The sequence below is a fragment of the Teleopsis dalmanni genome, chromosome 2, assembly GCF_002237135.1.
Source record: "Teleopsis dalmanni isolate 2A chromosome 2, ASM223713v2, whole genome shotgun sequence".
NCBI classification, from domain to species: Eukaryota; Metazoa; Arthropoda; class Insecta; order Diptera; family Diopsidae; genus Teleopsis; species Teleopsis dalmanni.
Genome location: NC_051847.1, coordinates 213,053,542 through 213,067,481, shown reverse-complemented (window position 1 = coordinate 213,067,481; position 13,940 = coordinate 213,053,542). Strand labels below are relative to the sequence as shown.

Here is a 13,940-nt window from a genome sequence, read left to right as displayed (position 1 = left end):
CTAATCTCAACTAATTTAATTTAGACAATGTCATTAAAGACAAATTTGGGCAATTGTGTACTTAGGTCAGGTTATCGAATTTTATAGGATCATAGTTCAAAAGCAGTATCTGTTTTAAATTTCATAATATAAAAACTTTAACCATAGTAATTACATTCAATAAGTATCCGATATAATTCGAAGTTGAACTCAATACTATCATTTAATTTTCTAAATAGCCACTTTTCTTAAAATTTGAAGATTTTTCACGATTAATTTTAAGTAATGAGTAAATGTATACTTAATACCGTATGTCTGAAAAATAAAATAGAAACTGAAATTAGAATAATGGAAATGAATGAAAAGTAAATATTATCAGAACTAAAAGTAATAAAAACAATTTTTTCCAACTCAATTCAGAATTTCAAACCCTCGATAAAAATATTTAAGAGCAACCTTATCTTAGCGGAAACCGCAATGAAATATGGGATTAATTGCTAACTAACTTAGTCTTATACTTGTACGTCGCGTAATGATTAAATTATATTCCTTCTTAAACGATCTCGCTGAAATAATATATTTAAGAAAACAAATTTCAGTTTTCAGATGTCATTCGTTGTTACCGAACAAGCCGGAAAGAATGTTTTATAAAAATTTCGAAAGAACAGAAATTACATTATTTATAATTGTTTTCAATTTGCTATTGAGAGAGAGCTGGGCGAATAAAGATCTAGTATGCACAAGAAGATTAATTAATGGGAAAAAAGTACTTCATTGTAGAGAATCATGTAAAGGTGGTTGTCCGAACGGAACATGCAATCATAAAACGCGCCAATGTGTCTGCTGGCCCGGTTTTAAGAAACAAGAAGAACGGTGTGTTTCACTATGTTCTGAAGCATGTCCTGCCAATGCTAATTGCATAGGGGATAATAACTGTCACTGCATTGATGGTTATGAGGAACACATTGACAATAATAAAACTAAAACTTGTATGCCGAAATGCAGTTTCGATTGTGGAATATTTACTGAATGCGTAGCTCCAAATAAGTGTGATTGTATCGATGGATATGTAATGGATATAAAGGATAAAGTATGTAAGCCATTTTGTGCAGAATGCACAAAAAATGCTGAGTGTGTAGCACCCGACGTTTGCCAATGTAAAGATGGATACCACAATGAGACGAACTTATGCCTTCCAACGTGTACTAAGGGGTGTGGCGAGTTTGCTCAATGCATTGATGTGAACAAATGTGAATGTAAAGATGGCTATACATATGAAAATGATCAATGTCGACCAATTTGCAAGAATGATTGCGGCGAAAATGCTTATTGTAGAGAACCCGATATTTGTGACTGCTCACCAGGATATGCCAATCATTCGGGAATTTGTGAACCTGTTTGTATAGATGAATGTGCTGAGAATGCAAAGTGTGTGGCACCGAATCTTTGTGATTGCAATAAGGGCTATCGGAGTGTGACGATAAGTGTGTTCCAGTTTGTTCAAAACAATGCCCAAAATTCAGAATGCAAGCAACCTGAGAACTGTATTTGTAATGTGGATATAGTATGAAACGTCAATGTCGGCCAATTTGTAAGAAAGATTGCGGTGAAAATGCTTACTGTAGAGAACCCGATATTTGTGATGCTCACCAGGATATGCCAATCATTCGGGAATTTGTGAACCTGTTTGTATAGATGAATGTGCTGAGAATGCAAAGTGTGTGGCACCGAATCTTTGTGATTGCAATAAGGGCTATCGGAGTATAGACGATAAGTGTGTTCCAGTTTGTTCAAAAGAATGCCCAACTAATTCAGAATGTAATCAACCTGAGCTCTGTGTTTGTAATGCTGGATATACAATGTCGAATAATATATGTATGCCTGTCTGTAATAAAGGTTGTGGTCTAAATGCTATATGTACTGAAACTGAAATATGTAGTTGCTCTCCCGGTTATGCCAATATATCGAATACTTGTGAACCAATATGTTCGAATAATTGTACGGCAAATGCAAAATGTTTAGCACCGGAAAAATGCGATTGTGATTCTGGCTATATAATGATAAATAATAAATGTAAACCAAAGTGTGATAACGAATGTGCTCCAAATGCTTATTGTTCCGAACCAGGCATTTGTAGTTGTGTTGAAGATTATCAAAAAATTGATGGAGTATGTAAACCGATTTGTATAAAAAACTGTCCACTTTTATCGATCTGTATATCACCAAATAACTGTGAGTGTGTAAAAGGATACAAATTAGAAAATAAAAATTGTCAACCTATTTGCGCTGAAGTTTGTGAAAAAAATCATACAACTTGCGTTGCTCCTGATTCATGTGATTGCATTGAAGGATATGAATTTAACAATACAAGTAACTCATGTCAAAGGATATCAAATATTACTTCTGATCAACCATGTTTGAAAGAGATTAATCTAACATTTTTAAAATTTCATGTTCCATGTACATATGTGATGTGGGGATCTTCATTTGTAGGACTATTTGCAACTGCTATAGTGGCTTATAAGTTATATAGAAAATATTGTTCGAAACAAGAGCGGAAGGAAGTAAATCAAACGAATTTTGTTATAACTTTCCAACCAACACCTATTAAGACCGATGACGATATCAGTGGATCTGAACAAATACTAACTGATTCTCCACCTTTACATAGATCATCGGAACGTAGACGTATACCTTAATATAAATATTATAAAAATATTTAAACTTCTTTTATTTGTTGATAATATGTATAATACAAAATGACGCAATATTTTGCAAAATAAATACAATGTTAAGATATGTCGTGTGTTTAAATTTTAATCAGATATAACTTTTACTTAATTTGGTTTAATTTAAGTAATAAGTTTAATTAGTTTGTTCAACATAAACATATTATTTTATTGGATTCAAATTCCAAAAATAAATATCAGTTGATCTGGTTCAAAGTATTAAATAATATGTAAAAACCAAATTATATTTTGGAGAGATTCTTCTAAACTTTTACGCAGTTTTATTCCTTATCATTACAATCACATATTGTATATGGTTTTAGTAGAGTTTAAAGGCTAACTAGATTCAGACTTTTCATTTGAGCATTGAAATATATTTTTGAACAATAATACTACAAACAACTTTAAGTAAGTAATATTGATTTTTGATTTTATATTAATTTTTAAAATTAATTAATATTATATGGACTTAAGATAAGTTTAGATGATCTCCTAAGAAACTTTAAATTTTAAGGTGGGTGACAATAAATGAGTAAAATTTGGGTCATTATATCGTATTCGCTTTGTTGGTTAGTTATATTCAACTGAAAACATAAATGACGTTTGAGATTTAACAAAGAATCACTATTGTCAACAGATGTTATTTCGGGTTAAGTAAGCAATTAGGAAGTAAAACCCTCTCTCGACAAACAAAAATCATTCTATTCCAGTCTTTTATCATGCCTGTCCTGCTGTAGGGTGCAGAAACATGTACACAACAGTGATGAGAAGGCGTTAGGAGCCTTTTCGGAAGATCTATACTTCCTTATGCGCTGGTAACGAGTATCGAATGGAACGATGAGCTGTATGAGTTATATTGTGACATTAACATAGTTAAGTGCATAAAAATTCAGCGGCTTTGGTCACGTCCTTTGAATGGAAAAAACTGCTCCGGCTAGAAATGTATTTGATTAGGTAGCCGCGGGTGGAATACATGATAGAGGACGTCCGCATCTTCGGTGCAAGAACCAGATGACCAACGATTTGGTGCTACTAACTGGCCACAACAAGTCACTTATCGAGCTAGCTGGCGGAGGCTATTTGTCGGCCAAGAACGACTCACGTCTGTAATGGCCAACTAAGTAAGTTAGTTCAGTTGTTCTCATTTCATCTGTTTGGATCCAAGTCTCTATTACCAGTTATCGTGTATTTCATCTTAGGCTAATTAATTAGAATTTTTTGGCAGATTGTAATACTACGCTATTTTTCCAAAAAAATTTAAGTTTTTTTTATTCTAACTGAGATTTCACTCTTGTAAGTAAAAACATCTTCATCTTGAAATGAGTCTGCGTTAATCTAAATAAAATGCTGACAGATTTAGCAAGATCTCTAATTGTCAGTCAATAATTTTTGAAAAAAGTTGAATAGGAAAGAAGGTTGTAAAATTACATGCATTCGGATTGCTAAGTATTAACAATTTCTTCTTCAACTTATGTTCTATATTATTTTTAAATACATATTTAGGAAAAAACAAGTATGATTTACATTTTAATTCAAGATAAAATAAATATATATAAAAAAATTTATTTTATTGGTGTGTTTCGAAATTTTTGGCAGCGAAAATAAAAATTTTAAATTTATCGCCAACTAATTTTGAAGAGTTTTATTTCAGTTCGAGATAAAACAGTTTGAAAGCATGGATCTGCGACGTTTTTGTAATGGTGGTGGAGATGCTGATGCTGCACATTTACACTTAATAGCACTACCCAACTATTATGACTTACCAGTGATTGGTGGTAGTTACGCTGTTGTAATGTTTCCAAAATATCAAGATCGTGTGCAACGTAGGTTTGAAGAAAAAATTCGTTTCGGCCATATACTCTTGAGAAGGCAAATGAATATACCTGATAGCGCGTTTGAGTTTTCTCCGCAACATAATGTACATGAAGAAAATGCATTCATTCCGCTGGTCTTCAAAGAGGAATATAGTAGAAACAACCGCGCAAAACATATAGTCTTTCAGAGACGTCTTGACATTTTGGTCAAAAAATATTATAATGAAGGTCACGCAGAACTATTACAACTGGTTCGTTTTAGGAAGAAGATAGGATATTGTGTTGTAGCTACTATTATCTTTGGTGTTGCACTTTGGTACGGGCTTAGTTGGGGTATTGCTGGATATCTAACATAAGCGGATTAACGATGGTATAGTATGAAGTATTATGTAGAACTGTTAGAAGTAATTAGACTCAAGATGAAGATGATGTGCTAGCTACTGTAAAATGTTAATAGAGTTTTCAAATTCCAAAACAATTTGACAAGATTATTATTATTTTTGTCATTAAAGATAAGTTTCTCTAGTTGCTACTTTGAAAGATCTTTTGTTAAAATATCTGCAATATTTATTTTAATAAAATGTTTCAATCATGTGTTAAAACACAGTTTACTAGGTTTTTTTTTGTTAGGCTTTGAGTGTATATAGAACAAACTGAACCGCAAAAATATAGCGTAATATAGTATTTATTAAGATGGTCAAAAGATGTTCAGAAGAAGGACTGGCTTAAATGCTTTCAAAAAATGATTTTAGCGAATGTTTGATTCTCCTGCTCAAAGCTGGTAAGCTATCAGAATAACTTGTTTCATACGGACCCATATATTTGTTAAGTATTTTGAACAATATTTTGGAACAAATTATGTTTGAGATGAAAAGCAGGAGTATCCGCATACATCAGAGCGAACTTAAAGTGACCAGTACAGCTTTAGCCAGAAATAGAGGTTTCTGGCTAAAGATAGAGGTATGTATATATAAGGTATCCATACGGGTAGATATTGTATGGAATTATAAGCTTTATTGCACGCAAACTCTCAATAGATGTTGAAATCTGTGAATATATAACTTTGTACTCTAATGGTGCCAGCAAACGTATACCTGCTCTCAGAAAAACAGAAATGTGAAGCTCTGAACCATCGATGGAAGAGTTCAGAAAAAGGTTTTCTGATTGCAGGAAACACAAGAAGATAATCTATACATTAACTCAGTTGCTAACTGGACATAGATGCTTCAATTAATGCGTGTTCGAATATAAGTATGAAAGCAACCCTTTTGGTATGCAGTTCGGTTGAAGAAGACAACACAGACCACATTTTATTTTGCTATCCTTACTTAACGATGATGGTTTCGATGTGCGTCTTAAGGTACCAATAAATATAGCAAAATAATATAAAAAATATGCTATTCGTAAAATATAGAATGTTATCTTATTGAATTTATAGAAAAATGGATTAAAATCATAACTTAAATGTTGAACATTAATGATACGAACTATAGTATAGTAACTACATTTAATATGAATTTCATATATTTGTCGTTCTTAACAGCGACTCAGCTTAAAATTTATGGATTCTTGGAGATTAATTTAAGAGAAGATTATTTCTTAAAAAATTTGACTTCAATTTAAAAAAGAATAACGAAAAATAATGTACAATAAATATTATCAAAACTAAAAATAGTAGCAGCGTTCTTTTAGGTCAATTTATAAATTTAAAAGTCACACTTAAATTTTTAGGGGAATTCCGATATGTTATATATAAGTTATATACCAGATATGCAGACGAAAAATTGCGAGAATAGCATTGAGATATGGCATTGAAATATATGTAAAATTATTTAGTCGGACTCCGAGTATTCATCCGGCGTGAAGTAAATGCGGTGCTACTGATTAAATTGGGTTACTTCATAAACGATTTCGCTGAAAACTAATTTTAGTTTTGAGATATCATTCGTTCTTACAGGTCAAGCCGATAAACATGTTTTATAGAAGCTGTAAAGCAGGAAAGTTAATAATATTTACAATTTTCTTCAGTTTAAAATTGGAATTGGGAGCAGCACAAATCAATGACGGTTGTATTAATGGATATGTAATGTAATACACGAAAAGATATTTACGAAATCTATAATTTATACTTTGAATTAAAATTATGTATTCAGGAGAAAACCGTTTGAACTCTGATGGAGCTTTGATAAATTGGTGAGGATTCTTCCTTTTTTTCATTTTAAAGAATACTAAATAAAACTTATTTAGTTCTTTGAAACATTAAAATGTTTACTTCAATAAAATTCATAGATTTTTAAATTTGTTACCTAATGTAAGAGCTTAACACCACGATACTTATAACACACGGATCAATATAATGCAACTATAAACGACTCCATTGGAAAGATTGACCTAGCCTTTATCCAGGAGCCATATGTATATGAGAACCAGATAAAGGGAATAAATGGTAAGTTACTGTACGACCATGCCAGCCATGGTCGACCTCGTGCTTGTATTGTGGTAAGGGATGATATTAATGCTTTCATTATTCCACAGCACACCAACAAGGACCAGGTAGCAGCTATTATTTCTGTGGACACCCAAGTAAGTAAGACAGAGCTTATTGTTTGCTCATTTTACCTGCCTGGAGACTCCTAAGACCTGGACTTCCTATCACTGTAAAGACTAGTGGACTACAGTGTAAAAAGCAAGAAGCAACTCATCGTTGGAAGTGACGCTAATGCACACCACACGATTTGTGGCAGCACCAAAGTCAATAAAAGAAGTGAATGTCTATTTAAATCTTAATCCTAGAGAGTAAAGCGTTTGGCTACAGTTACTGGGACTCGAATTAGTGGTTTGATTAATTGGAAAAAATTTATTTTGGCGGTTATAAATTTGTAAACTAATGCGGATGTTATATTCAAACCTTTATTTAAACGAAGATTCCAAATATTATAATGTAATATATAAATGTCACGTTTTTCTTCACTTTTTAAAACACTAAATATTACTAAAAATCAGTTCTAAATATATGATGTAATTATTATGTCGAAATTATAAAACAATTAGAAAAGTAAATTCACCTTAAAATATTCACCTCATATTTCCAATATGAATATTTTGTTTATAATATAAATTTATGTATATGCAGTACTTCTAATATAATTTCTCTTTTCTTCTGTAAAGAGCATTACTGACCCAATTTTGTTTGACTGTCTTATAAAAAAGTAGCTAACCTTTCTCACATTAATAGGATTAAATGACTAAATGAATATATTATTAAAAATTCATTATCACGAATTAAATTTAAAAATTGAAAGATTAAATAAAAGAGTACTTAGTATTTAAGTACTCTGTGTGTTTTCAAAAGCGTAGGTGAAATTCATACAGAAGAGTTGAATATAATTCCAGCTTCATACACGAATATAATCGATTCTTCAACTTTTACGTTGTTTCTACAAGTTATATTTTATGCTTCTTAAATTAACTTTTTTTCTAAATAAATGTAGTGAATTATATTCTTAAGAAACTATTTTTAAAAATCGACAGAAGGCACAATTTGCTTAATAGATGTAATATATTTCAAAATATTACCAGAGTCACTCGCTACTAACTTCTAAGAAACTAATATACATATTATTAAACACATAAGTTTGTGAAATTTTCATAATATTAAGGCAAACTTCCCCATTAGTTAGGTCTAACATATGAGTGACTATGTTTAACTTTAAATCGAAATCTTTAAAAAGTGACTTAGATTTCTTTCTGCACTACTATTTGTTTTGATCAATGCATAACGCTGTTCGAGACTGGCACTTGAGACACCACAAAGAAATCAAAAAATGGCTGTATAAATGGATCACAACAAAATACAAACAATGTTTTTTTGATGGAATCTATAAATTAGCAGAAAGATGGTCATAACTCATACATAATGATAGAAAATATTTTGATAAAAATAAAATTTATCAATTCTCACAAGTCCTAAGTCATACTAAGTAATTCACCGACTACATATGCTATATGTATATAAAGTGTATACACATATGTAAAGTATAGATACTTTACTATTATAAATTATTGTTTTTTTTATCAATTCGCTACTTATTCAAGCACTCGACACTTGAATAAGTCCATAGAATAGAATAACAATACAAATAAAAGAAACGCTAAAGAAGAAAAAAGTAGTATGCTGCTATCTTCCTTAATACCTTGTTTTAAGTATTTCACAAGGTATGGCAGAAAGGTTTAATATACGAGTTAAAACTGTTCCTCATATTAATATAGTTTACTGTAGGAGTTTTATATAATTTCACGATACTTCCGGGTCAAGCAGGGAAACACATTTTCGAACTTCGAAGCTATAGCAGCATATGTATCGAATTAAGCTAACTTAGTACTAAAGCATTATAACCCATATAATCGGGAACTATTTCTGCAATAAAAAAGCATGATTGCCACCTATTCAGATGATAGTGTCATGTTATGTACAGAAAATAAGGACGAAAAGTAGTTACTAATCTACAAAACGCAATTAATTCCTGATAAATGAAATAAAGGCCTTCCAAACCTTCCAAATAAAAATCAGCAATATTATTTACAAACCCATATTGATATAACACCAGCGAATCACACTTGCTAAGACACTGAAATACATTGAGATTGCCATCGATGCTAAAGTCATCCTGGAAAAAAAGCAAGTAAAAATAAATTAAAAGAAAAATACACAAAATTATTATATATAAATTGTTGAATAAGATTAAGATAATATCTATTCCCATATTACAAACTATTCCTTTATAAAGAATTACTAACGTCAGCAACTGTTACACTTTCAATGTTTGGTTTAGTCAATAAAAGTAAATGATGTTGAGGATTTTTTTTTATTTTTAGTGGAAAGTCAAATAGGTTTTTTTTAATAAGCGTTCTTTTATCGTTTCTCATTAGATTAAAAAAATTCTTCCGGGTATTTTTAAGTATTTACACAGTATATTGTATCAAATAATATTATGCACTCTCTATAAATTCTTTTGAATATGTCTTCAATATTTTTTATAATGCAGATATATTATTTTTTTTGAGTATAGCTGGTCTAAAGATTCTAAGTTTTAATGACTAAATTTTAATGAATCTATATAATCTTAATCTATATAGGACAAATGTCTCTTCGGCCTAGTTTTTAGTATAATACAATATCCTGTCATAAGTTTAAAATGAAGTTTTGCTACCATTCGCCTTCCCCTTCCCCCTTCTCTTCTGTCTGCGCCCAAGTCTTCCGATATAGAAAAAAAGAATTTAATAATATAAAAAAACAAAGCATAGTAATTTTGTTGTCGTAAAGTTAAATTTTTTGACTTGTCAAATTAAAATTTTTAATGAAATTGTTTATTTTAGCATGGTAAGGTTTTAAGTTAAAAATTATCTCACTTTTAAAACGGATTTTCGTATAAATAATTTAGTCATCGTAATTGTTTCATAAAAACTATAATTAAACAAGTTCGCAGCTTAAGTCTTTTGAATTTGAAGTTATGTTTCCTAAAACATTGGGTCAGAAGCTTCTTACTTCTTGAATTGTGGTTAGATATTTAATGATGTTTTTATTTATTTATTTTTTTTTGGTTTGTTTTTGTTTTTATAAATTTTATTTAATTTAATGATTTCCAATGAAATGCTTAAAAGTATGCGTCATTTTTAAATTAAATAAACAACATACTTAGCATATGTATTAATTCAATCTTTGAATAAAAACAAAAACAACAAATAAAAAAAGGCAGAATATTTGTTAAATTTTTATTAGAAATAAATTTAAATTATGGCAAAATGCTTCATCATTAAAAAAAGTAAATAAAATTATAAATTTATATAAAATAAAGATTGTAGGTTATTGAACTGGAGTTGATGCTGTCTTCATACTGTCTTCATGCTATCGAAAGGTTTTCGTTAACGAAATATTAATAAATGCTAATTTTATTGATAAACAAATTATAGAGTGTTTTAATAATGGAAATAACAGCAAATATAAATTATATGTTTTGACTTGAATAAAAAAAATTAGTTTGATAAAGATGCGATCAACGTAAAATTGAATATATATAAAAACATGTACATATTGTAGCTCTTTAATTTGGTACATCTTAATATATTTCTATGAAGTCAAATTTGTTAAAAACATTTAATTTGCATTAAAAAGATTTACCATATGCTAAAAAAATAGAAGCTGCTACACGTTTCTTTTATGAATTTATATAATTTGCATCATTACTTGATTTATGCGTGTACCAGAATATATTATGTTATTGGCGGCATTTTTAGTTTATACCAGATTAATGAAAAAGTCTCCGTTTCGCGGTTTTACTTTGGCCGCACTCTTTTAGGGACGTGTACCAAATAGAACTGTCATCCAAAGCATCATTTGCTTGGTTTAAGCTTTGCTATTCTACAATATTGATATTATGAAAATTTAATAGTGATTTTAGCTTCAAATTTATGCATCTGAGTCTGCAACAGTTGTGTTAAAGTTTAGATATCATGCATTAGATATCAATGCATGCACAGCTGAAAATATTGCTACTGATAATGAAAGTGTCAAAGAAAATTTAAAGTTTCGTTTCACATGAACGCTCCGTACTTGGACTTATCTTACGAATTGCACTTTTAAACTTATGAAATTCAATTAACGTAAGAACTGAAGCTAGCTAACCATTACTCAGCTATTGTTAGGTAGTTCAATAATAGCGTTTGGATAACGCAGACTCACTATTCAAACCAAATAGTCAGATCTGGAGCAATAAATTTCCACAAAGAACAGTAGTCTATTACAATGATTAAAAGTCACTATGTGATATGGCGTTTGTTCTAGAGGTGATAGAGAGCTGAATTTTTTGGAAATAATGAAGGTGTGATCCACTATCCACTATTCCGATTGCTACCACCATATGATCACCAAATCATTTTATTGTAAAAGTGAAGATCTGGGAGGACTGAACTGTTTGGAAATAATGAAGGTGTGACACAGATCCACTATTCCGATTGCTACCATCATATGATAACTAAATCATGATGTAAAAGTGATGATCTGAATTTAAATGATTTGTATTGTTATCAGAAGCATATCACCATCTACATAATATGAACTATGTGATATGTAGACTGTGTAATTTCGCTTACGTGTAGTTTCATGTTTGAATAGCATTCGAATTGTCAACACTGGACACCTTTATGTGATAGTTTAGTTTAGTTTAACTTTCGATAGATGTCAGTTTAGTACCAATATATCATCGAAAATTTTCTTATTAGAAAATTATTAGAATGATGCTGTATCTCACACCTAATGGCAAAAGTTATATTGAAGTAAAAAGTTAATCGAAATTCCAGTAGCAATACTTGCGAGCAGATAAAATCGATTACTCAGTTTATTATTTATATTTAAATTTCCCTTGTTCGTAATAGAAACGTGTCTATGTTTATTTAGTTTTTTAGTTTGTTTTATTTATAAACTAAAATTAGCTCAAGTAAATTTTTTACAATTAATAAATTTAAAAGGCTTAAAAGATTATTAAAACAAAAAATACACAGAGAGTGGGTAAGAAGTAAGAAAGTGTTTACGTATTTTGGCAATTGAAAAGAAAATTTGTCATTAATATCTAATGACCAATATTTTTTCTTATTGACGCTATTCTTTTGGTCTTTTTTTGTGGCTAGAATGTTCGATCTTTGTTTGAGATACAGAATATCTTTTAACTTTCACCCGTTGAAGGTCGAAGCGTTTATAATTTCTTTTGGTTGAAATTCTTTGTTATTTGACAAATTTAACAAAATCGCAAAACAGTTTCATTGTCTAATAAATGTTTCGACAAAGTTTAACATTTGAATTTAATTAAAAATTAATTTAAAAATATTTGAAAATTAAATAAAAATTTATAATAATTAAAGCAATTCACAAGTTATACAAATTTTTGATATTTTATATATATACGTATATATTGTTTTAATCTTTTCTATTTGTTAATGAACATTTTTGTCTTTTCTTGTATCTCAACTAAGTTTGTTTATTGTTTATTGGTTTTTGTGCATAAATCGTGCTCAATGAACTTTTGTGACTGATTAACCATTTTTCGAATGGTTATTGCCGTTTTATCGGTTTGGAGTTAAGGTGTTAAATTGAAGCTTGACTCTTTAAAAATTTGTAACAGATTTCGAGTTAACTATTTTACGGCTTTTGCGTTACTGGCGACCTATATTTTGCACACGTTCACTATTTCAAGAGAATTTTCAATATAATTGACAAGTGCTACTCACATTGTTAGCCATGATTTTCAAGTTGTTCAATATTTGCTTATTTTAACTAAAATCAAAACAAAAAATATTTTTTAAATAAAACTTTTAAATATATTTTGTGTCAATTGTTTTGTTCAATTGTTTTAAAATTATTCAAAAAATATTGCTACTATTGTGCAGTTGGACTAAAGAAGTTTATCTTAGTACCACTTTAAAGAGTTAAAAAATATTAGAAATTTTGTTCAATTGTTAGTTCATTTTATAATGTTATTTTATTTTGGTCTAAGTATTTTTAAAAATTTTTATAATAGTTAATATTTAGAATAAAAAATAATTCTAATTAATCTAACACCGAAACTTAATACTTCTTCTTCTTCCTTCCATTATGTTCCCAGGGAAACATAGGGCCATCTGGTTACAGTTGTACCTAACGAAGAGATCTTTTAAACGTGACTTTCGTATATCCAAATCCGTTGTGTGTGCTGCAAAAGTAAGTAGATTCGCCGTATAAGTACAGGTACCACTTAGAGACTGTAATTCAATCGTGTTTAGACTCATATTTTATTTCTGTAAAATATAGTTAAAAAAGGGAGCAAAGCCCTGATGATGGGTTACAAGCGCAATATCAGTCCTGTAAGCTTTGCACGTAGTGATAGGTCACTTTTAAATAGGTCGCTCCTCCTATGAGTACTGACTCCCGACCTCACCGGCAAGGGCGGCCCTACCAGTAGCATGCTACCGCCGGCAACGCTCGAAGGTTTTACGTAACTACTGCTTCTACTCACCACGTCAAGGTGGCAGATCCCAAAGAAGAATACTTAATTACAATAATATGTAACTATAGTTAGTTTCCAATCAATGGTAGTGTTTTATAACACATAAAGAAGTAGACAGGGTTTTATTTTTATTGAATGAAGAAACTATAACATATTAGTCTTAATTCTGTATTATTATCTCTTTATAATACATTAATTACTTCAGATTATATAGAGCGATTGCTTTTTTTTATAGGTTAAATGATTTTATATACTGCTATCAGAGTCTGATCGACCTGCAACTTATTATCGTATTGCAGCATTACTGGATTGTAGTATACTGAACTAAACCAACTTTAATATACCGATTATCATCAACCTCACTATTAATATTTGGAATTACT

The 13,940-nt window shown here is 30.1% G+C and overlaps 2 protein-coding genes and 1 long non-coding RNA gene across 5 annotated transcripts; all 3 read left to right on the top strand.

The window, feature by feature from the left end:
• Nucleotides 1–619: 619 nt before the first annotated feature.
• Nucleotides 620–1,549, top strand: LOC119676700 (von Willebrand factor D and EGF domain-containing protein-like). Its single transcript, XM_038087956.1, has one exon. It carries the CDS (start codon nucleotides 620–622, stop codon nucleotides 1,547–1,549), a length of 930 nt encoding a protein of 309 aa, XP_037943884.1.
• On the top strand, nucleotides 1,546–2,678 carry LOC119676699 (von Willebrand factor D and EGF domain-containing protein-like). The gene is made up of 2 exons (XM_038087955.1): nucleotides 1,546–1,585; nucleotides 1,633–2,678. Exons 1-2 carry the CDS (start codon nucleotides 1,546–1,548, stop codon nucleotides 2,676–2,678), a joined length of 1,086 nt encoding a protein of 361 aa, XP_037943883.1.
• A 10,231-nt stretch (nucleotides 2,679–12,909) lies between these two features.
• On the top strand, nucleotides 12,910–13,453 carry LOC119677577. 3 transcript variants are annotated; one of them, XR_005252277.1, is made up of 3 exons: nucleotides 12,910–12,921; nucleotides 13,177–13,298; nucleotides 13,362–13,446. It is a non-coding gene; the product is annotated as an uncharacterized LOC119677577 (long non-coding RNA). The 3 variants fall into 3 exon arrangements; XR_005252276.1 differs by having other exon boundaries at nucleotides 12,917–13,029; nucleotides 13,177–13,271; nucleotides 13,362–13,453; XR_005252275.1 differs by having other exon boundaries at nucleotides 12,917–13,029.
• Nucleotides 13,454–13,940: the final 487 nt, after the last annotated feature.

Excerpts from the sequence above, each read along its gene's own strand:
- LOC119676700 (XM_038087956.1), top strand. The coding sequence starts at position 620 with ATGTTTTATAAAAATTTCGAAAGAACAGAAATTACATTATTTATAATT.
- LOC119676699 (XM_038087955.1), top strand. The coding sequence starts at position 1,546 with ATGAAACGTCAATGTCGGCCAATTTGTAAGAAAGATTGCG. Across the intron at positions 1,586-1,632 it reads AATTTGTAAGAAAGATTGCG|GATATGCCAATCATTCGGGA; the intron begins GTGAAAATGCTT and ends GATGCTCACCAG.